The sequence below is a fragment of the Cyprinus carpio genome, chromosome B10 (genome assembly GCF_018340385.1).
Source record: "Cyprinus carpio isolate SPL01 chromosome B10, ASM1834038v1, whole genome shotgun sequence".
In the NCBI taxonomy this organism is placed as follows: Eukaryota; Metazoa; Chordata; class Actinopteri; order Cypriniformes; family Cyprinidae; genus Cyprinus; species Cyprinus carpio.
In genome coordinates this window covers 19,637,929-19,661,361 of record NC_056606.1, presented here as the reverse complement: position 1 = coordinate 19,661,361, position 23,433 = coordinate 19,637,929, and the positions used below count along the sequence as shown (strand labels likewise).

The window sequence follows — 23,433 nt, the reverse complement described above, 5'->3', positions numbered from 1 at the left end:
TTTTTTTTATTATCTTCATTACTACCAACAACCATTATAGAATATTATGATTAAAAAAAACTCTTAGTGATGTCTGCCAATAGAAACACATTTGTCCCTCTTTTATAAAACAATTACCTTTCCTTGAACACTGTTAAATCATCTCTCGGTATTGTTTCATCAACAATGCTCCATTAATAAATCTTTATTCAAATGACAAAACACTGGATCTTGTTTCGGCTTGTTACACTGATAAACTTCAAAGGAACAGTTCAACTAAAAACATTACTCACGCTTAAGCCATCCAAGATGAGCTTGTTTGTTCATCAGAACAGATTTGTTTCAAATGTAGCATTACATCTCTTGCTCACCAATGGATCCTCTAAAGTGAATGGGTGCCGTCAGAATCAGAGTTTAAACAGCTGATTAAAAACATCACAATAATCTAATTAACTGTCCCTGTCGTCCTCTTACATCAAAATTCACCAACATATTTCTTTAGAACTGCTTTGGGCTGTATTTGCTCGTAAACTGATATGTGCATATTTCTCTCATGATTCAGATGAAACACTGGAGATATTATGGATATCTTAATTATGGATTAATTTCTTGCAAAGTTTTTTGCTTGGAGTGGTGTGGATTATTGTGATGTTTTTATCAGGCGTTTGGACACTCATTCTGACGGCACCCATTCACTGCAGAGGATCCATTGGTGAGCAAGTGATGTAATGCTACATTTTTCTAAATCTGTTTAAACAAAGAAACAAACTCATTACTCGAGGTGAGTAATTTTTCAGTTTCAAGTTTAATTTTTGGGTGAACTATTCCTTTAACAACACTCAAAACAATTGACTTAAGACATTATGAAGTGCTGCACTTCTCAAACAGAGCAAAAGCTAATTATTTATGCTTCTTGAGTCCTCGAAGTCCATACTTGACCACATGTCAGATGATGTTTCTCTTGGACATCCGCATAACAGAGCAAACAGCATCCACATCAACATCTCTCCTCTTATGCTTGTATTTGTCTCTCAGAGTGTCATTGTGAAACAGGTGGTCCAAATGCATCCATAGTTTCCATCACTAGAGACAAATGGTCCAAGAATGAACTTACAGAAACACGAAGAATACGTGCTTCATCTGCAGTCCATCTCCTATAAAGACACAAGCAATAATCAGATGTGTTATTGTGTATAATAGAAATATTCCATATATTTCAACAAACACGCACACATATCTATCACAAATATTACATGTGATGGTATTTGGGGGTAACAAATCAGGTAATTAGACCAGTGTGGCAAAGTGTGTCGACCTAAATCTAAATTAGGACAACTATTTTAAACGCTAGCTTTTTTTAGGTGATTGTTGATGTGGTGTAACTCACACAGACAGAGTTTGTCCTGATAAATCCAGGTTTTTAGTGATTCCTCCTTTCCTGGGCTCAGGATCAGGAGATAAAGACTGCAGGGCGATAGTTGCTTCTCTCTCGGATGGGAAAGGGACCTTTAAAAAGCTGACGTTTTGTTAAAGTTAAAGAGAATAGGACTTGAAAAACATGCACCTATATTTCTCATTCATTGACCGATGTACTGTGCTACTTGGCTGCACATGTCTGTCTCTGAACAAATCCCGCAGTGCACGCAGGTAAGAGCTGGAAAAGTTTGAATGAATCCTACGATACAAAAGCAGAGCTCAGCTCTGTCGTAATGAATTATTTTTACATTTAGGGACAGCAGTAAAAGGATACAATTCGAGTTTTCTCTCTGAACCGTTTTCAGTCTTGCAAGCCGCCATGTTGACATGTTTTGTTAGGCTTCAGATTGAAAGCGGCATTTTCGTCGTGTTTTTCTAAAACGTAAACTTTATCTCCACATAGTAACATTCGAGAAACGTCGATTTACTTTACAATAAATCCTGCATGTGATTATTGTACGCTTGGTTTGGATTATCAACGTAAAATCAGCGATGATCATATTTTAGATCGTCTGGGACAATAACATCTATAAAAAAATACAATAGCAAAAGTAGTAGCAAAAAGTGATTTACAACTTAAATGTCAAGCAGTGATAAAAAATGTAAATAAATATATTATTTTGTTAAATTATTGTAATTAATATTATGATAATATTTTGTAAATGCCACGCAAAGTAAGCTTGGGCATTTTCTGAAATTATTAATTTAAATGAATCATTCCAACGAATTGATTCAGTCAGATGAATCGGACTTCTGAATGCTTCATACAAGAGCGAGTTACCATTCAAGAGGAGCACAAACTCGTTACAAAAATAGCTTTTTGTCACGTTACACTGCTTATTTTCCATATAAGTAGCTCTTTAATGGAAAAGCTAAGTTATATGGCCGAGCTATGGAGTCAATGTCGCTCGTGTCACTGTTACCGAAAATGTAGTTATATTATTAATAGTGTGTATAATTTTACTTCTTTAACACTGGTCAGTTCAAATGAATCAAACCTACAGTGAGAAACACACCTGCAGCATCTTCACACATCCATCACAAATGTTATACAGCGAGACTCGTTATGAGGTCGCAAGCTGCGTTTGGACGCGCATATGATGCCCAGAAATGCAGTCTAGTTAGTGTGTGTAGTGTAGGCAGCGCGCTAGGTGTTTGAAACACAGCCGAGTCTCTCTCAGTCCTCTGTGCTTTTTATTGCAGGTAAGTCCGACACAACGGAACATCTTTTATTACATGCTTTAATTTCATTTTAAGCGAAAAAAAAATGTATTTTATGAAAAATCTAAAATCTTAAAAACATAAATATTTTTCCATATCTCTATTTAGCTATGTTATGATACGAGTTTTAATAATAAACAGCTTAGACTACCTAAGAAATTATTACAACAACCACAATAATAATAATAATAATAAAATTCTTAACCTGTTACCCATTTACCATTTAATATATCTTTATGATTTAATTAATACTGAAAAGAACTTATTATTTAGGCTAGAAAACAATGTGCTAAACATACAACGAAATGTATAAAGAAATATGTAACATCTAACTCACTTCTGTTCTGTTTCATCTTAATGTGGTACTCTGTGTAGGCTATTTGTTCGTCTGAATAAAGAAAAAAAAAAAAAATATATATATATATATATATATATATATATATATATATATATATATATATATATATATATATATATATATATATATATATATTCAGACGAACAAATACTTTTTATTTTATTTTTAAAATTATTTTTATACAGTGGGTTTTATTTATGTGGGATTCAAAGACCTAGTTAAAACAGAAAATAAAATGGGTTTTGAAAATGTAAAACAAGGAAACATAATGAAGTAATCGAAATATGTAAAACCAAGTACTAGGAGACTATGAAATTAATCATTTCCATAATTTAATAATAATTTTTCAAATTCAGCTTCACAATTGAATTGTTGCTATAAAAATATGTAATAAAAAACAAAAAACAAAACAAAAAAAAACTAACAAGTACATGGTCAGTACTTGTCTTTTGAATATCTAGGGATTGTGCTGAAAGGTGCTCCACGCATTCTGTTTATCATTATTTACAGGCCTCCAAAATACTCTCCAGCCTTTGTTGAAGAGGTCACAGAAATGCTATCAATGATTTCCTCAGAGTTTGACTGTTTTGCTATTGCAGGGGATTTTAATATTCATATAGATAATGCAGAAAACAAAATTACAAAAGAAATGATAACGGTTCTAAACACTTTTGACCTGATTCAGCATGTGCATGGACCCACACACAAAGGTGGACACACTCTAGATTTAATCATCAGTAGGGGTCTAAACATTTCATCCATTGTTATTAAGGACGTAGCACTATCTGATCACTTCTGTATTTTCTTTGATATATTGATCTCTGCTACCAATGAATCTAGATCTGTCTCTGTCAGAAGGAGATGCATTAACGATAACACTAGTGTGCGGTTTATGGAGGCTATATCTCTAACACCAAGCATTTCTGCAGACTCTGTTGATATTCTCCTTGATTCCTTTAACTCAAAAGTTAAGAATGTTATTGATGATATTGCTCCAATAATAGTCAGTTAGAAAACAAACAGACAGAAATCAGTTTGGAGAAGATCAACAGCAGTTCAGACTATGAAAAGAACAATGCAGAAAAGCCGAGCGGATGTGGCGAAAGACGAAACTTGAAATTCACTATAGCATTTATAAAGACAGCCTTCATGCTTTTAATGTGAAACTAGCCACAGCTAGACAGAATTTCTTCTCAAACCTTATAAACAGTAACTTAAACAACACTCGTACTCTTTTTGCCACTGTTGAGAGACTGACAAACCCCCCAAGTCAGATTCCCAGTGAAATGCTCTCAGTTACCAAATGCAATGAGTTTGCTTCCTTCTTTTCTGAGAAGATCATTAATATCAGGAAGGCAAGTTAGCACATCCTCAAGTAATGCAGAGGTCAGACAGATCTGGACGCAATATCAAAAAGATACTATGTCTATTTTTGAAGCAATTGATAGCAAAATTTTGGAAGAAATAGTGCAGCACCTAAAATCGTCAACCTGCGATCTTGACACACTTCCCACATCTTTTTTCAAAAGTGTGCTTAACTGTTTAGAAGCAGATCTCTTAGAAGTGGTGAACGCCTCACTTCTTTCTGGGACATTTCCAAACTCCCTGAAAACTGCAGTTGTAAAGCCCCTCCTGAAAAAGAGCAATCTTGATAACACCATTCTGAGCAATTATAGACCAATATCTAATCTTCCTTTTATAGGCAAAATTATAGAAAAGGTAGTTTTTAATCAGCTGAACAAATACTTAAACTCAAATGGATACCTGGACAACTTTCAATCTGGTTTTCGACTGCATCACAGCACAGAGACAGCGCTCATTAAGATAATAAATGATATTCGCTTAAATTCTGACTCTGGCAAAATATCAGTGCTGGTATTGCTAGATCTCAGTGCTGCGTTTGACACTGTCGATCATAACATACTACTAGAGAGACTGGAAAACTGGGTCGGGCTTTCTGGGATGGTACTCAAATGGTTCAGGTCATACTTAGAAGGGAGAGGTTATTATGTGAGTCTAGGAGAGCATAAGTCTAAGTGGACGTCCATGACATGCGGAGTCCCACAAGGCTCAATTCTGGCACCGCTCTTGTTTAGCCTGTATATGCTCCCACTAAGTCAGATAATGAGAAAGAACCAAATTGCCTATCACAGCTATGCTGATGATACCCAGATTTACCTAGCCTTATCGCCAAATGACTACAGCCCCATTGACTCCCTCTGCCAATGTATTGATGAAATTAATAGTTGGATGTGCCAGAACTTTCTTCAGTTAAACAAGGAAAAAAACTGAAGTTATTGCATTTAGAAACAAAGATGAAGTTCTCAAGGTGAATGCATACCTTGACTCAAGGGGACAAACAACTAAAAAATCAAGTCAGGAATCTTGGTGTGATTCTGGAGACAGACCTTAGTTTCAGTAGTCATGTCAAAGCAGTAACTAAATCAGCATACTATCATCTAAAAAACATTGCAAGAATTAGATGTTTTGTTTCCAGTCAAGACTTAGAGAAACTTGTTCATGCCTTTATCACCAGCAGGGTGGACTATTGTAATGGTCTCCTCACCGGCCTTCACCAAAAAGACCATTAGACAGCTGCAGCTCATCCAGAACGCTGCTGCCAGGATTCTGACTAGAACCAGAAAATCTGAGCATATCACACCAGTCCTCAGGTCCTTACACTGGCTTCCAGTTACATTTAGGATTGATTTTAAAGTACTTTTACTCGTTTATAAATCACTCAATGACCTAGGACCAAAATATATTGCAGATATGTTCACTAAATATAAACCTAACAGACCACTCAGATCATTAGGATCGAGTCAGTTAGAAATACCAAGGGTTCACACAAAACAAGGGGAGTCCGCCTTTAGTTACAATGCCGCCCGCAGTTGGAATCAGCTTCCAGAAGAGATCAGATGTGTTAAAACATTAGTCGCATTTAAATCTAGACTCAAAATTCATCTGTTTAGCTGTGCATTTATTGAATGAGCACTGTGCGATGTCCGAATTGATTGCACTGTATTTTACATATTCACTATATTCTATGTAAAATCATTTTCTATTTTTAACTGTTTTAAATTCATTTTAAATACGTCAATTTTTAAATCATTTCCAATGTTTTAAAATTGCCTGTTTTATGTTTTTAAAATTGCTTGTTTTATTTTTGTTATTATTTTTCTTCATGATTATTTTACCTTCTTTTATGTAAAGCACTTTGAATTACCATTGTGTACGAAATGTGCTATATAAATAAACTTGCCTTGCCTTGCCTTGACTAGAAAAAAAGAAAGCATTTTAAAATCCCACTGTATTTTGCTGTCTATTTAATGTTTTAATAATGTATTTTAGGTGTTTGGTTTAATTTAATCATAAACTTAAAATGATGTGAGACCAAATACTAAAAGACAGTAAAATTCATGTTAATTTTTGAAATTAATCTTCACATTTGAAGTGTTACTCACAGAATATAATTTGTAATGAAAAAACTGTATTCAAAATAAAATAATTTTCAAGAGGACTCCACTGTATTTACTGGCTATTTTTTTTTACATTGTATTTCTGTTTCATTTATTCATAACTCTGCCTCATCATCCCATCAGCATAACACCTCCATTTCCTTCCAAGATCAGTAACGTGTCAGAAACCTCCATCCCAAACACTGTAAATGTGCTTGTTATGCTGCATTTTACTGAATTCTTTATTGGATTTCAATGCTTTTATAGATGCATAATCCTCCATCGGTGACGGGCTGATGGGAACTCTCCGTGACCTCCAGTTTTCCCTGCAGACTAAGATTGAGGAGCTGCAGCAACGTGACACCCTCATCGATGAGCTGGAGCTGGACGCTAAAGATGAGCTCATCAGACAGCTGCAGGGCGAGCTGGACCCTCTCCACGCTGCCTCGGTCTCACACAACCCCTCCGGGACGACAGAAGTCACAGGTGAGCTGGCAACTCAATCAAGAGCCTGGATTGACGACAACGGACACATTTTATTGGTGCCGGAGCAGCGTTACCAGATGAGCCCCAGCGCACTTAACGCCAGGCCATATCAGCCGAACCCACAGGGCTGGATCCAAATCAACTCAGCCATGTCACCCTCAACAACGACAGCAAAAGCGAGGAGTGAGTTAGAGCCCGGATACATCAGGTAAAGCTTCAGTGAATTAGAAACGCAACATGTTCGATTCAATCCCATCCCAGGTCTCAAAGGTTGATCCAGAAGGCTCTTTTGGAGAATGATTTCGTGAAGCACCTGGAGGCCAGTCAGATCCTCACCATCATGGACTGCATGTTTCCCAACACTGGCACAGGGCTGCTGCGTCATCCAGGAGGGCGATGATGGCTCTACTGTCTACGTTCCGGAAGGTAAGGAGCATCTGCTTCAAAGCTACTATTTTTACTATGAGCAGTTAAAACTATTTAGTGAAAACTGAAAGTGACAACAGCGTTTTGTTTTTATGCTAACCTTAGTCAAGTGAATGTACTGCCTGTTGCTCATGTATTTGTGACAACAATCCTCTGTGCAAGAAAACACTGCTATTATTTCATGGCTTTGCACAGGCAAAGTTCAGACACAAAAAACTTAAAATTCTGTCATTATTTACTCAAAACCCATATTCTGTTTATTGTCTGAAGCACAATGGAGAATTTTAATATTTCTGTAGCTTTGTGTGTGTGTGTGTGTGTGTGTGTGTTTGTTACGTTCAGAGGGGTTGGTGGAGGTTACCAAAGGAGGAAAGAATCCGTCCACCATCCAACACTCTAAAACTGTACGGCTAGCTGGCGATACTCTATAACTGCACACACACAGCCACCGTCACAGGTGAGATTCACTCAGTCTGTGTGTATCAGCACAGAATATTAGACTGGTACTGAAGGAAACTGAATATTTGATTTTTCCTATTTCATACTCAAGTTTTCTCCTTTCAGTTTAATTGCGTTTTAATTGGATTTACTTTATTGGTTTGACAAAACTGTGCATGTATACTTACCAAAAAGGAATGATATGTATCATACAATCATACAAAAATTAAATAATCTCTTTCTCAACATTGTCAGGTCTCTCTCTTATGTGTCAATAGAAGGTTGACAGGCGGTGTCTGCTGTTCAGGGTCAGCTAAATGAATAGCTTGAAAATAAAATAGCTTCTCCATACTCAATTTCTTACAGCGTCCTGCGCTCATTGTCTGCTCTCCCTCCATCACTCATTTCTGGGCTTTCTCATTTCTTGCTCTTTTGTGGTCAGAGGTCAGCTCCATCTTCAATCTACATCTGACGTCACTGAAGCATCAGAGAGTTGATGAAGTAGGGTGAAGGTCTGTTGGAAATGTCAACAGCTACTTAAGGTTTAAAGTAAGACTTTATAAATCTAAGTTAAGGAGGTAGATACTTCGCTTTAATCAAACTTGACTGGCACATGTTGAAATCTTTTGAAAACACTCCAGACTGAGTTATTTTAGTGGTTCATAAGATACTGAGGTCATTTAACAAGAAAATTAAGATGTTTAGCTACTGCTAGCATACTGCTTATTAAGTATTGCACAGTGTATATTAATCCTGCCTGCAGTTTTTTTAAACATAGTTTGTAAAACAGAATGCATTGCATTGCGGGACACGTTTCAAACAGAAGTATGCTACATTGTCACATGATCTTTGTTTAAATCGGGGAATGGCATCCAGCTATCATCTCATAGATGAAATGTGTAATTTGCTATTTAATACAATATTATATTTTTCTTAAAATTTAAAACACTGAAGCAGTTAATTTGTCTGTGTCATACTGAAAGTGGAAGGTCAGGTTGAGCTCCTTGCATTGTGGGATATAATATTTTGTGCAGAGTACATTGTTCTTGAGTACATTTTTACTTACTGTAAAAATAGAACAGGCAGTATTGTAGCAAGCTATTTTGAACACTATATACATAAATATGCAGGATATTTAATCGTACAATTATGCCATCAAATGATATTTTTGCATAATATAAAGGTATTTTGGAGGTTTTTGTATTAGATAGGAATTTATTTATTGGTTTTGCAAATAAATTGAAGCTAAAAAGAAATAAAATATCAAAATGTTCAATATTAAAATTTAGTCAAAAATGACAATAACAAATGTACTAAAATTAAAGTAGTAACAGAAAATATAAAGATTAAAGCTTATTCAAAATGTTAATAAATACTATAATAGTATATAAATAATATAACAGCAATACATTTAATAAATTTTTTATGATAAGCAATTTTTGACTCACCATTTGATGTGCAAAGTAAAATCAGTTGAGAACCACTAAAACACAGCAAAGTTTCTTCATTGCTTTGAGATGAAATGCCTACCTGTTTTGCTTAAAAGCAGAACGACTGTAGTCACATTTGGTAAACATTTTACATCTAGACCTGTTTGGCGGCCGTGTCCTGTGTGAAGCCTGTACACTTCCAAGTGCAGGACTTAAAGCATGACTGATGAGATGCTGATCTGAAACCGGCTGTGGAAAAAGCAGAAAGATTGGAGGATCTCACCCTCGTCTCTTCAAATAACAGCAGAGGTGTCTGAGGAAGAGGAGGATGAAGAAGATGAAGAGGGAAGATTCCACAGCACCCATTTACACTTGTTTTGGCCTTTTTGGGACAGGTAGTCCTCCTTTTCCCGCTCTTTCTGAGCTTTCTGGTAGTGGTCGTCCTCCTTCAGGTACCAGACTAGAGGCCAGCGGTGCTTCTCAAAGTATTCTTGGTTCTCTGAAAATGCAAATGAACATGCATCCAACAGGGTTACTGTAATAAACATAAATGGTAAAAAAAAAGATATATATTTTTAGTTAAACATAAATATAAACATACAACACTAGACTTAAGAAACTATTTTTTAAACCTATACATTGCAAACTTCCTGAAAGCAGTAATTTAAGTCATAATCACATTTTTTCTTTTCTTTTTTATCTTTTTTTATTTGTCAGAAACAATCTTGACAACAAAATATGGACATTTTGAAAAACAAATTAATCATATGACAAAAAAAAGTATTATTAAATATTTGGAAAAATAGAAAAATATAAGAATATTAACAACAACTATATCTCAATACCACTAAAATACAAAAAATATAAAAGAAATGAAAGTCAAATGTTTGCTGCTGATTTGGCCCTCATGTCTCTTGGGGAATTTGTGGCACACGTTGTTGTAGTTGGTGCAGATGTGGTGAAGACACCAATCGGTGAGCTGGTAGGCACAGTGGAACTGAAAACACATGACAAAAAAAATATCAGAATTTACTCGCGCTCCTGTTGTATCAAAAACATATAGACTTAAACTATCATTAAAAAGTTTGGCGTCAGTGAGATTTATAAACGTTTTTGAAAGAAGTCTCTTATGCTCACCAAGGCTGCTAAAATACAGTAAAATGGATTTAGTGAAATATTATTACAACTTAAATGAACTGTTTTGGGTTAAAATATATTTTTAAATGTAATTTATTCCTGCGATAAAAAGCTGAATTTTCAGCATCATTACTCCAGTCTTCAGTGTCACAGGATCCTTCAGAAAAAAAAAACATTCTAAAATGCTGATTTACTGCTGGAGAAACATTTATTATTATTATCATCAATATCAAGAAAAACTGTGCTGCTTCATATTTTTGTGGAATTTTTTTTTAAGAACACTATTTATTTCAAATGTAAATCTTTTGTAACAAATGTCTTTACCGTCAACTTTTGATCAATTTAATGCATCCTTGCTGAATAAAATTAATTTCTATGACTGACTTCAATCTTTCCAATGGTAATAGAAACATCAAAGTTCCTGGTTCGCTTGTGTCTTGTAACCAAAATTAAGCTTCAATTCACAACTTCAATTTAAATATAACCTAATGGAGTTCATGCTATGAACTTTTCATTTTGTTTCTTCATGCCCGGGTCATTGAACATGTGCCCGATGTGCTAAATATCTCAGAGTTTGTGTTCCACTGAATGGTTTGTAATGACATTAGTGTGAGTTAACTCATTCTCCACAGTCAGTCTATATCAGTTCAACCATGGCAAGCAAGCCCTGCTGAATGCATTGCAGAAATCATTCCATTTAGTTTCATTATTACATCAGCAGAGTTGTCTACAGAATCACACTTTATGGCAAAGAACTCCTTAGACATGAAATGCTTAGCCTGAGAGACTTTAGTAAAGCAAGTGACTCAGCTTGACCAGTCATGCATGACAGAAAGAACCACGTGAACCGTCACAGGAAGGCTGCAAAAATACGTCTGACTTCACACCAAATCCCAGAGCATTTCCTCATGCAGGTTCTTATTTAGTGAACTCAACAAATCTAAAATGCCTGTGATTGTGAACTCTGCACAACATTGTTAATCAATAAAGGAAAGGATAACTTTAAAGCTTTATGAAAAAACTTTTGCACTTCAACTTCTATTCAGAAAAGTCACAGTATGCAGTTCTGCAGCAAAACACCCAAAAATTTATATTCTGTAATCATATATTCACCCTCATGAATAAACCTCTCAAAGGAGTATTCACAATATTCATGCTACTAAACTTCAATTAAATTGAATAGTGATCATTATTAATTCAATTTAAAGGGTAGACCGCATATCCAGTATCTAAAAAAAATCTGAATATTTACACTACTGTTGACATTTTTTTTAATTTCTTAAAAAAATAAATTACATTTTTATTTTTTTAAATAAAAAAAATATTTTTTTTTATTCAACAAGGATACATTAAAATGACCAAAATTGGCAGAAATGGCTTTAACATTGTTACAAAATGTTTATATTTTGAATAAATGCTGTTCGCTTTAATTCAACATTCATCAAAGAATCCTGAAAAAAAAAAAAACCATTAAGGATCCTGAAAAATATTAAGCAGTTCAACTTTTTTTCAATGCTGGTAGCAGCAAATCGGCATAATAGAATGATTTCCAAAGGATCACTCGACACTAAAGAGTAATGATGCTAAAAAAAATTAAGCTTTGATCACAGGAATAAAAAAAAAAAAAAAATTCAAATAGAATACAATTATTTTAAGTTGTAATATTACATGATATTCAATCATCAGACCTGTGAGGGCGACCAGGTGAGGCAGGGAGAGGCGATTAGCCAGGATTATGAGCTCCATGGCGTCCAGGTCAGGTCTGGCGCAAAAGCATCCCGTGTAGAGATACTCCAGCACCGCCTGCATGCTACTACGGGTCGTGTTTGGGAACAATACCTGCAGAAACACAGCAAGTCATGACAAAAGCTTTACACAAATGCAAAAAATGGCATAAATCAGAAGCAGATGTCTTTAAACTCTAAAGACTCTGAAACAAAGATCAGTGTAATACTGTTTCAAATCTCGCAGAGGACAAAAAGACAAGTGGAATTACACAATTTATCAAATGATACAAGTGATTTATCTTTTTGACACAGTGATGTTTATGATTGCTCTACCTCTTTAGTACAGCTCTTGACAAAAGGCCCTCCAAACATGGCTGCCATCCAATCACAGCTGGAGATGAGCAGGGGTTTATGGGTCTGAACGGTACCATCATCCAGTTTAAACACCACATCTGGGGTATAAAGAAAGAAGTGTTTATTGCAGCAAAACAGATGCTTCTGTGAGGCGGAGGATAATGAAACGGGATGGAATTGGGGCATCCAGTCATAAAATGTCATTTACAGTATTACACGGAATGTCACTGAATCTGGCAAATGTTGGATGAATTAATCAAAAGTAGGGCTGTACACTTTGAATATTGAATATTAATGCCACATTTAATTTTGAAGTCTGCAAGTTTTGCGTGTTTCTGTGTGAATGAGCGCCATCTCAGTTGCCAAATAAAAAAATAGGAATTGCCTTTCATCTGATCTCATTTGGAAACATAAATTACATTTTTAATGTTTCATGCCTTCATGTGATTACCAGCATTTTTTGATAATAAAAAATCCAGAAAACACCAACATTTCTGGCCTGGAAACAAATCATAGTGCCCTATTATTGTAATTTTTGTTGTACACACTTAATGAACTCTTTTGGAGTCAAGCAAAACATAACCAGAGCCACTCATTGTTTTAATCATACACTAGATTTAATTATATCACATGGAATTGATCTTAATGATATAGATATAGTACCTCAAAGTGAAGATGTTACTGACCACTACCTTGTATCGTGCATGCTGCCTATTACTGATATTAACTATATGGCTCTGCGTTATCGTCCGGGTAGAACCTGTTAACAGCCTCCAGGTCAGCGTAACGCAGGTCTAAAGGCTGATTTATACTTCTGCGTCAGACCTACGCCTTAGACTTTACGCTGTAGGCTATGCGTCAGTTTTAATTTTTTACTTCTCTGCGTCGTTGTCCATGTTGACGTGCAGTACACGTGCAAACCGCTAGTCTGCGGTGTCCACGGGCATGTTGCTGGTGTAACCCGCAGTACCATGACAAAAGCCGAAGAAGAAGCGGCTCGGCGGAGAAGCATTATTATAGCCATGACGGCGACAAATAAATATTAAATCAGTATTTAAAACTACAAAAGGAGACAACAACAGAACAAGAGAAGATGGCATTCTTTCAATCTTCACAAGGACTTGTACCACGGCAGATCAACATTGTTTATCGCGGACAAATACTGATGTATAATGCTATGTAGTATAATAAAATGATAAGACACTTGTTCTTTGCTTTGTTTTTATTTTATATAAGAAGGTGTAACATTAAAATATATTAAAGTGCACATTATAAACACACACCAAACTCAAGTACATACAGAGGAAGGGGTTCTAGCAGACCAATCACAGTGCTTGCGGTCCGCGTAGAATTGACGCGCTGTTAGATTTTTGGAGAGGTGCACGTCAGGCCACGGCGTTGGCTACGGCGTAGGGTGTGTGTCTATGCGTAGGCTACGGCGTAGGACACACGCATAACAATAAATCAGTCTTAACTGGCAGCCCACCAGAATGACTGGTGCAGAAGTGCTTGATCTCTGGGTACCACATGGTCTTCACGTGAAACAGAGAATTGGGGTTGGGAATGGAGAAGCACAGGACCACCATGTCTGATCTAGTGTGCAGAGACAAAATAAAGCATTCAAAAAACATCTAGAGTCTTTTTCAAGAAAGATGTAATCCACAAACACATCTGCCATAAGCGAAGCAGCTGTCTTTGTGATGGTCTCCAAAGGTGTCCCATAATCGAAGAGACACGCTCACATCATCCACTACATCTCTGGAGCATTCCAGAACCTTCAAAACCAGAAGAGATTTGGATTCAAGTTGGAATTGGACTGGAGTTACAATACTTATTTTTGCTTCTGAGGCATCATAAGTGCAAAGATAAAACCCAGACCTCTTGACAGACTATATACTGGTCAATGGCCCAGACAGTGGGCACATGGGTGGCGAGGAGCTGGTACTGTGTAAGAGTGGCGTTACACGCGAGGGCACAAATCAGATGCGTTTTACCCACAGCATTGTCTCCCATCACCACACATTTAATGGTCTCGACATTAGGCCTCTTATAGTCCATGTCTGTAAACTGGGACCTAAAAGCAATGGATAAAGTCATGCAACTCAAAATACTACGGAAAAATGTAAAATGTCATCAAGCATACTGTAAACGATGTGTGTATATATATATATATATATATATATATATATATACTATTTATTTATAATTTATAATAATATCTATTTATTTAAAAAAAATAAACTAATTAATCACCTAAACAAAACATTAGATTAGATTAGATTAGATTAGATTAGATTAGATTAGATTAGATTCAACTTTATTGTCACTACACATGCAAGGTACAAGGCAACGAAATGCAGTTAGCATCTAACCAGAAGTGCAATAAGCTTTAAGTACAGAATATACAAGGTCTACAATATGTACAATAACTATACAGATAAGTATTATGGACATAATTTACAGATTTTAAATTTTAAATACTATCAGCATTATATACAGATAGGTGTACTATGAACATACTATACAGATGGAATATGTGAAAGTGTATGTACACTATAGGCAGAACTATGAACATAATTTACACTATTGCAATGGAAAGTAAAGTGCATAGAAAATATTTCAGTGTGCAAATGGGTTATTCAGTGTATCTGGGTGAACAGACAGTAGTGCAAGTAATAACAAGTTTGCTGTTTTTGTTTGTTGTAAATAAATAATAATAAATAAATCAGTCAGATGTAGTGATGAAGTGGGGGAGGAGTCTGTGTGTATGTTGTGGGGGGTGTCAGAGGGCAGAGTTCAGCAAGGAGACAGCTGTAGGGAAAAAGCTGTTCCTGGATCTGCTGGTCCTTGTCCGGAGGCTCCTGAAGCGCCTCCCAGAGGGCAGGAGGTTAAACAGTCCATGGTCAGGGTGAGAGGAGTCCTTAAGAATGCTGCGAGTTTGACATAGACAGCGTTTCCTCTGGATGTCCTCAATAGCAGGAAGTGGTGTTCCTGTGATGCGTTGGGCAGTTTTCACCATCCTCTGCAGTGCTTTGAGGTCAGCCACTGAGCAGTTCCTATACCAGACTGTAATACAACTGGTCAGGATGCTCTCGATTGCACACTGGTAAAAGTTCACCACTATGGCTGAATACCACTAATACCCAACATGCAAGCAAGATGGGTATTAATCTAAAGATTAAGTGAGTATTGATATATATGATATCCCAGATACAAAATGATAGCAGACTTCTTCATTAAATGGCAATAAAAACTTTGTAATATAACAATCACAATAAGTTGTTAATGCAGTATCCATATTTTACTATATTCCATCATAAAAGAAAAAAATAATATACTCGTAAGAGTAATTTATGGTCAATGTTTGTGAAATGTAAGGAATATTTATACTTCTCCCATGTGTAAAGAATCAAATATTTTACTTGTAAGAGTAATTTTACGCTTCTGCTTTTTTATTTTTCTTGAGAGGACAGTGGAGATCTGACAGGAAGCGAGTGGGAGAGAGAGAGGGGGGCGGGATCGGGAAAAGTCCACCAGGCTGGATTCTAACTCGGGACACCCAAAGCACAACTGTGCTATATGTTGGCACGCTGCTCACAAGGCTATCAGCACCAATGTTTAGCATCCATTTTAAATATCTTTAAGCTTTCACTATGAAAAAAAAAAACAGTCCATTTACATTGTAGCAACAAAAATAATTCACATATTATTATTTCTCCACATAGATTTATATATATATATATATATATATATATATATATATATATATATATATATACTGTATAGGCTATTAAAAAAAAATAACTTAAGACTATTATAATGTTTTTCTGCTCTAACTGGGGACTAGCAAAAAAAAGTAGCACAAATTTGTATAGACTATTAGCGAAAATTTTTGGTAACAACCTAAAACTCTTATAATAACCATGTTTTTCCTGCATAAGTTACGAGAAAAATAAAATTTGTGCTAATAATCTTTTAGCTTCCACTACAAAAAGTAGTCCATTACATCATAGCAACAAAATTAAATATTACTATTACTCTGGTCTGCATAGAAAATTTTGGAGATAACTATTATTATAACAATGCTTTTTTCTGCTGTAATTGGGGACTCCCGCTCCAAATATCTCTCAAAAGTTACAAGAAAAATAAAAGTAGCTCAGTTAGCGTATACGTTTAGCCAAAAACGAATACAAATGTTACACCCAAAGCGTCGTTAATGACCAATCAGAGTTAAGTATCCAACAGAACAGTTTTAAAAAAAAACCAACAGGCTTCCCGTCCGCATCTCTAAACGCGCTCAGAGCAGTGTTGCCAACTTAGCAATTTTGTTGCTAAATTTAGCAACTTTTCAGACTACCCTAGCAACTTTTTCTTTCAAAAGCACCTAGCAACAAACTTAGCCATTTTAAAAAATTATTTGGCAACCTTTAGCAACTTTTGATAAGTGACTCAGATAATAAAAAGGAACACATTTTCCATCCAAATTTCACAAAAAGAGGAAACCAAAGATGCCTAGCAGTACACACATCACGTGAATTAAGTTAGCTGTTATCTGCAATTGTTAAATTTAATAATAATAATAATAATAATCATAATAATAATAATATCCATTATCCACTGTAACCTGAAAACACAATGCAGTTTAAAATGCAGCTAAAAAAACAATACGGAAAATGATTTCATATTAACATACTAGATCGTGCCCTATTTTTACAGACATTTCTTAGAGTGTAGCATACAAACTACTAATACACCGCTTAAAGCATAATTGTTGAGAATGTGTAGTATTACTAGTTTACTAGCTATTAAAAAAACTTAAATTGTAATCATTCAAAAATGTGTTCAATAATTCAATGTATTTAAAAATGCAGATATTTATATTTAATTATATTATGCATATTATTTTACAAACAAATCTAAATTGACATATATAAAATATAGTTTTTTGTTTTTTTTTCTGAGATTTGAATTTGTGACAATTTTATTTTATATGTGATTATGCAATTACGTCATCGCGCAATGACATCACAACGTCATTTAGCAACTTAGGGCAACAAATCGACCTTCCTTTAGCAACTTTCTCTGAAAATTAGTTGGCAGCACTGGCTCAGAGTCAGAATGGGCTGAAAAAACCGACAAATGCTGTCTAGGTAGGCAGCTCACTAGGTTTTGAGACAGCCTGAACTTATGTTACTCTCCTCACGTCCGTAATGTCCTGCTCAAGAGGGCAATTACTGTATCCCAGACAAGCACATGCGTTTCTGAACGCGCAAAACTTTACCGAAGTGAACTGAAGGGATGCATCGGGTTGGCAGTAGTTTGTGATCTTAGAGATGAAGATGATGGTAATAAAATACCCGTTGCATGCGGCGTTTACCGCAACCAGACCTTAGCTAACCCATGTTACCAGCCAAACATTGTTCTTGAGATTCTTTGAGTGAAATACACCGACTGAATTAGCAGAAATGCGCGACGGCTGGAGGTTTCTGATTCGTGACATTCCCGGTGTTCCTTGGTTTCTCTTCCGCATGTAGCAGCGCAATCTGACGCACCACACAAACGCTGTTGAGAATGAGTGGCTGAGAAGAAAAAGCCGTAAAGACATCAATATAGTTGACACATTTAACTACCTCAAGCTTCGTAACTACCAACCTCATGCCACCAACGGTACTTAAAATCATATTTCGTAATAAAGCTCTTTCTGACTTCTGACATCTCTTTCTGACATGTATATCTGACACTCACTTCAAACTCTTGTACCTATGAAATATTAGTAGACTGAAGATCTGTGTTTGCAGCTTTGTGTTGTTCATAGATAAAGTCATTAAGTCAAGTCTAAAAATCTGTGACTGAAATGCCTTATCCTTTAAATAATAATATAAAATCTGTCATTATTAAATAATATCAGCATGTTAATCTGAGTAAAGAATTGGGTCAGAAAATGTGCATTCATAATTTCTACCGCTTTTACTATTTGTTAGGCCTGTAAACCCTTAATAATAATAATAATTATAATAATATTTATTTATTTGATGAGAAGCCGTGATGATCCATCATTTCCAACAGAGCTTCTTGTGCTTCAAAGGAAAAGATGTTCACATGTTCAATGTCACTAAATTTCTTATATTTGATTAGTGATATAATAGGGCAAAACCTTTTTTTTTTATTTTTTTTTTGATTTATGTTTTTCTTACTATTACATATTTTTCATTACATTATATTTATTTTTATATTAGACATTATATATTTCAAAATGTATGCATCTTTCCTTTTTACTTTTCAAAATTCAACAACTTTCTGTTTATTTCCAGGTTCAAACTGGAGAAAAAAAATCCCAGATTTCCAAAATCATCTCAGACTTTTGGAGCCCACTTCATTCTATGAAAACTTTCCTTCCTCATTTTTGGAAACTGACCGAATAGTGATGAATTCTCAGGTTGAATTTATTGATGTTGTGCAACAAACATTTATATTTTCTGCTTAAGAAAAAAAACTTCATACCTGCTGCACGTGATGATGTCATAAACACATTTTAGCTTTTTCCCTAAATGTCTCAGGTAAGTTGACTAAAATTCAGGTAAATATGACTTCAGTGTCTCATGAAGGAGAAATGGTTGATTAGAATTTCCATGTAGTCTGAGAGTCAATAAAATTACAGGAAAATTACATGCCTGTGTTTTTTTTTTTTTTTTTTTTATTTATTCTTGTGTGTGTGTGTGTGTGTGTGTGTGTGTGTGTGTGTGTGTGTGTATTTATTCTTCAGACTACTCATTCACGTTATTCAGTAAAGATGTGGGTGTGACTTTCCTGCCCTACTTCAATAGTAACAACCAGGCATCTGTGTGAACAAAGGTAATAAAACCAAAATAGCTACGTCTCCAGCCCAGTGTAGACTAGTCTACAAAACCAGTGAGCGCTTTGATCATTATCAGTGTAATTAACCCTTTAGGGGAGGAAATTTCTTCAGGCTAATGAAATTCATCATGGAAAACACATCACTTCCTCTAAAGCCTTTGCGACATCCACTGATTTGACACTGATAAACGCTTCTCTGTCAGACCCAGCACTGCAAACGATGGGAACGGATGCTTAGTCAACTAGTTCTGACAAGCTACATCTGTCTGTTTTCATTAAACCCTTCAGCATTTTCAAAAACAGCTTGTACTGTACCTTTAGCACAGTTACCTGTGCAAAGTGTCAACAAAACTCTCTGAAGAAACGCAGCCAAAAGCATCAAATAATAGAGATGTGCTTAAAGGAAATCAGTCACATGAAATCCAAACCAAACATGCACTGTAGCTGTTTTCAACAAAGTCATTGAGAATGACCTGCCTGAGGGAAAAATCATTTATCTTCTATATCATTACTGAACAGGGTTAATCAAGATCCTCCAGGTGAAAATGTAAACCAAACATCATTTAGAAACATAAGAAATCTGAGATTGTTTATGATAGTTGGTGTTTAACAGTTAAGATCTGCTACACTCTTAAAAGTTAAAGAAACAACGGTTCCATGAAGAACCTTTACCGTCAATGGAAACTTTCTGTGGCATAAGAAGGTTCTTCATATCTTTACATTAAGAATGGAAAAAAAATCCCTTTTGGAACCTTTATTTTAAGAGTGCATAAGGTGCAACTTTAAAATGGACAGTATTTGGAATAAGTATCTTTTTTTATCTACATCACAGAACACAGCATTCAAAATGTGTTGTAACAAGAATTTAAACCATCATGTGGGTCTGCATTAATATCATCCTATGAATATTGATGAAGATACGGAAAGTTTGAGCTTTCAGGATTCTGCGTTCTGATTGGTGATGGTGGGGATTTATGAGCCGTCAAGCTCAGCTGAAGATCTGTATAAAGCTGAGGCTGTCATCAACCTGAAACACAAACCCACAGAATCAGCAAACGCCTCCTGTTCTGAGTCCTTGGTTTGGTTCTAAGTGCAGACATGATCCTGAAAAGCGGATTTTTTTTACTCCTCGTTTTGGTTGCATCTGTGTTTGGAACAGATCAAGAACCTGCACAACCAAGACGAGCACGATTCTCAGCCAACAGCCCTAGTAAGTAGTATTATTTCCTTTATTGAATTGTCTGCTTTTGTTTTTTAGGAGTGTGCATGGTTAATTTAGGATGGTTACTAACTGAAGGTTGTAGGTTCAATCCCAGAACTTCACCTTTGAGCAAGATCTAAGCAACTTAGATCTGCCTACCTAGTGAAAATGTCCACTTTCACACTTCTTTGAACAAAAGTACCTCCTAAAAACGTATTTAACATCTTCCTCCAGCTGAGGTTGCCCGCTGTCTGAACGGAGCTCTGCAGGTGGGCTGCGCAGCGTTCGCATGTCTGGAGAATTCGACCTGCGACACTGACGGCATGCATGAGATCTGCAACGCCTTCCTCCACACTGCTGCAATTTTTAATACAGAGGTACAAACGCTCATTAAGCTGAACCCTTTACTTAGCGAATCCAAATTATGCCTTTTTACTTTCTGTTTGTTTTGCAATGCAAGCAGAGCCCTGAATGCAAGTCATGTTCGTTTTTTCCAGGGTAAGACGTTTGTGAAAGAGAGCATCAAGTGCATCGCCAACGGTATCACCACCAAGGTCTTCCAGACCATCAAACGCTGTTCCACCTTCCAGAAGATGATTGCTGAAGTGCAGGAGGAATGCTACAAGAAGCTTGACATCTGCGATGTGGCCAGATCCAACCCTGAGGCCATCGGAGACGTGGTCCAGGTGCCCAGCCACTTCCCAAACAGGTAATACTTGACTGGCGTGCGCGATTGGTGCATATCTTAAAGGGATAGTAGATGCAAATTAAAATTCGGTCCTTTTATTCCTTTACTCACTCCTTTCTTCCATGAAACAAAGAAAAAAAAAATAATACAGTTCTTTTCTATATAATGGAAGTTCAAAGCATTAAAGAAGTCTATACGATTTGTTCAGGTACATTTTTTACTTTTATACAATAGGCTATTGCCAAACCAATGATGCACATAAAATATAAAAATAAATATAATAATTATAAGGTGTTAAAAAATATAACAATCCTAATGCAATATACTGTACAATGTAAGGTAATAAATGCAATAATACACTTTCCATATTATTTTGCAAGGAGGATGTAAGCTATTTTCTGTGAATCTGCTAGATTTCCTAGTGCAGTAAAGGGTGAAACTATTTATATCAAGCCAGTTTACATTAAAATGATAAGATATATGATATGAAATAACAGTTTGCAATAGCAAGAACCATAAAGGGCTGTTTTTGTACGACTTAAAACACCGGAAACCCGTTTTTACGTTAAAATAAGTTTGATATTGTGTACTATATTTTAAATCTTCTGGCACCATATGATAAACTTGTTTGAGGAACAGACCAAATTTTAAGTTAAACTTGTTTTGTGGTGCTATATAACGTTTACTAAGTTTTTGGCAAATTTTTGGAGATTTACCAACATGAAATGAAAAAGAATTTTAAGTAAAATTCTGCCACAGAAAAAGGAACACCATACAAATATGTAGGCTAAATGTAAATGTTAACAGAATTTTACATTTTGTTATTCCTGTATGAAGTGAGTGTATTCAACTGTGCATTCTAATGCATCATACCTTGGTGTTGCAGGTACTACAGCACACTTCTGCAGAGCTTGATGGAGTGCGATGAAGACACCGTGGAGGTGGTGCGAGCCGGGCTGGTGGCCAGACTGGGACCTGATATGGCCACACTCTTCCAGCTGCTTCAAAACAAGCCCTGCCCACCCGAACCTGCTGCCGCTGGGTCTTCTGGGATGGAGGGCCACACCGGCTTCCGCTGGCCTCCCATGTTCAAGATCCAACCCAACCTGCGCAACAGGGACCCCACGCACCTCTTCGCCAGGAAACGCTCAGTTGAAGGGAGCTCTTAGAGTCACATCTTCACAGCTTTCCATTTGCAACATGCATCACGCTGATGTGTATAAGTGGAAGATGGTAATTAGTAGTTAGTGCACCTCTAGTGCAAATCTTTGCTTAGTTCACAAAAACCAACGACTACTTGATTCTTTAATCGCATTACATTCAATATACATGCCAATGTCATTTATAGCAGAAAAAATGTTTTAGACTCTCAATATTTATTGCATTTTTGGTTTATGGCCTAATGCAAGAGAAGCTAAATTGTGATGTGCAGGATATTATCATGAAATTTTGAAAAAAAGGAAACCTGTCATCTTAATCAACTTGTAGTGGCAGGACAGAAGTATTTATTAGTGTACACTGAAAATAATTTATATTTATTTTTCCTACCAAATGTAATTTATATAGTATATTGTTTATTGTGATCTGAAATGACAATGAAATGAAAGAGTCTTTATTCTTTAAGAGAGAGAAAAGTACATATTTCTGGATATGTTTCAAATATGTTTCCTATGCTGGTCATGGGAAATATTATATACTGTAGGATCAAGAAGGGCATACTTTGTTCATGTTGGTGATATTGTATAGTTGATGCGCTTGAATAGAAATAAAACTTCCTGATATACTAAATAGTTTCATATTTTATTGCTTACGGTATGAAATTTAACCATGATGTTGCCAAAAGCATCCATAAAAATATACTGTTATAATAGAATCTAAATCTAAACTCATCAACCCGTGATGTTTGCTGTGCTCGCAAGGGGGCGCTGCTTTCAAACACATCGCGTTCTTACAATTTACCAGACAAAACACTCTTTTTAGAAATGCAATTGTTTCCTTGTGGTCACACATTTCTCCTAACAATGAGCCATAACATTGAAATTGTAAAAATCATAATTATGACATAAAAAGTCACAATTATGACTAATAGTCATAATTAGCCTATTGACATCTCACAATTTTGTTCATTTTCTCATTATTTTAAATTTTCTCATTATGACTATGACACAAAAAGTCGAAGCATCTTTCTTTCTTTTTTCT

General features: G+C 35.8%; 2 protein-coding genes and 1 pseudogene across 2 annotated transcripts; 1 reads left to right on the top strand and 2 right to left on the bottom strand.

Moving 5' to 3' along the window:
• Window positions 1–55: 55 nt before the first annotated feature.
• Window positions 56–1,888, bottom strand: LOC109060894 (EKC/KEOPS complex subunit LAGE3). The gene is made up of 3 exons (XM_019078048.2): window positions 1,730–1,888; window positions 1,367–1,495; window positions 56–1,133 (listed from the first exon to the last, which is right to left on the bottom strand). The coding sequence occupies exons 1-3, from the start codon at window positions 1,774–1,776 to the stop codon at window positions 1,019–1,021; spliced, it is 291 nt and encodes a 96-aa protein (XP_018933593.1). The 5' UTR covers window positions 1,777–1,888; the 3' UTR covers window positions 56–1,018.
• Window positions 1,889–9,446: 7,558 nt separating this feature from the next.
• LOC109060856 lies at window positions 9,447–17,863 on the bottom strand (annotated as a pseudogene).
• A 2,508-nt stretch (window positions 17,864–20,371) lies between these two features.
• On the top strand, window positions 20,372–23,010 carry LOC109060895 (stanniocalcin-like). The gene is made up of 4 exons (XM_019078049.2): window positions 20,372–20,555; window positions 20,781–20,923; window positions 21,044–21,255; window positions 22,121–23,010. Exons 1-4 carry the CDS (start codon window positions 20,444–20,446, stop codon window positions 22,401–22,403), a joined length of 750 nt encoding a protein of 249 aa, XP_018933594.1. The 5' UTR covers window positions 20,372–20,443; the 3' UTR covers window positions 22,404–23,010.
• The last annotated feature ends 423 nt before the right edge of the window (window positions 23,011–23,433 follow it).

What these genes read in the sequence shown, in the direction of transcription:
- LOC109060894 (XM_019078048.2), bottom strand. Translation starts at nt 1,776, where the DNA reads ATGGCGGCTTGCAAGACTGAAAACGGTTCAGAGAGAAAACTCGAATT. An exon ending in TCAGAGAGAAAACTCGAATT is followed by an intron (nt 1,496 to 1,729) that starts GTATCCTTTTAC and finishes ACAAAACGTCAG; the next exon opens with CTTTTTAAAGGTCCCTTTCC. An exon ending in TCAGGACAAACTCTGTCTGT is followed by an intron (nt 1,134 to 1,366) that starts GTGAGTTACACC and finishes GTGTCTTTATAG; the next exon opens with GAGATGGACTGCAGATGAAG.
- LOC109060895 (XM_019078049.2), top strand. Translation starts at nt 20,444, where the DNA reads ATGATCCTGAAAAGCGGATTTTTTTTACTCCTCGTTTTGGTTGCATCT. An exon ending in CTGCAATTTTTAATACAGAG is followed by an intron (nt 20,924 to 21,043) that starts GTACAAACGCTC and finishes CGTTTTTTCCAG; the next exon opens with GGTAAGACGTTTGTGAAAGA. An exon ending in CCCAGCCACTTCCCAAACAG is followed by an intron (nt 21,256 to 22,120) that starts GTAATACTTGAC and finishes TTGGTGTTGCAG; the next exon opens with GTACTACAGCACACTTCTGC.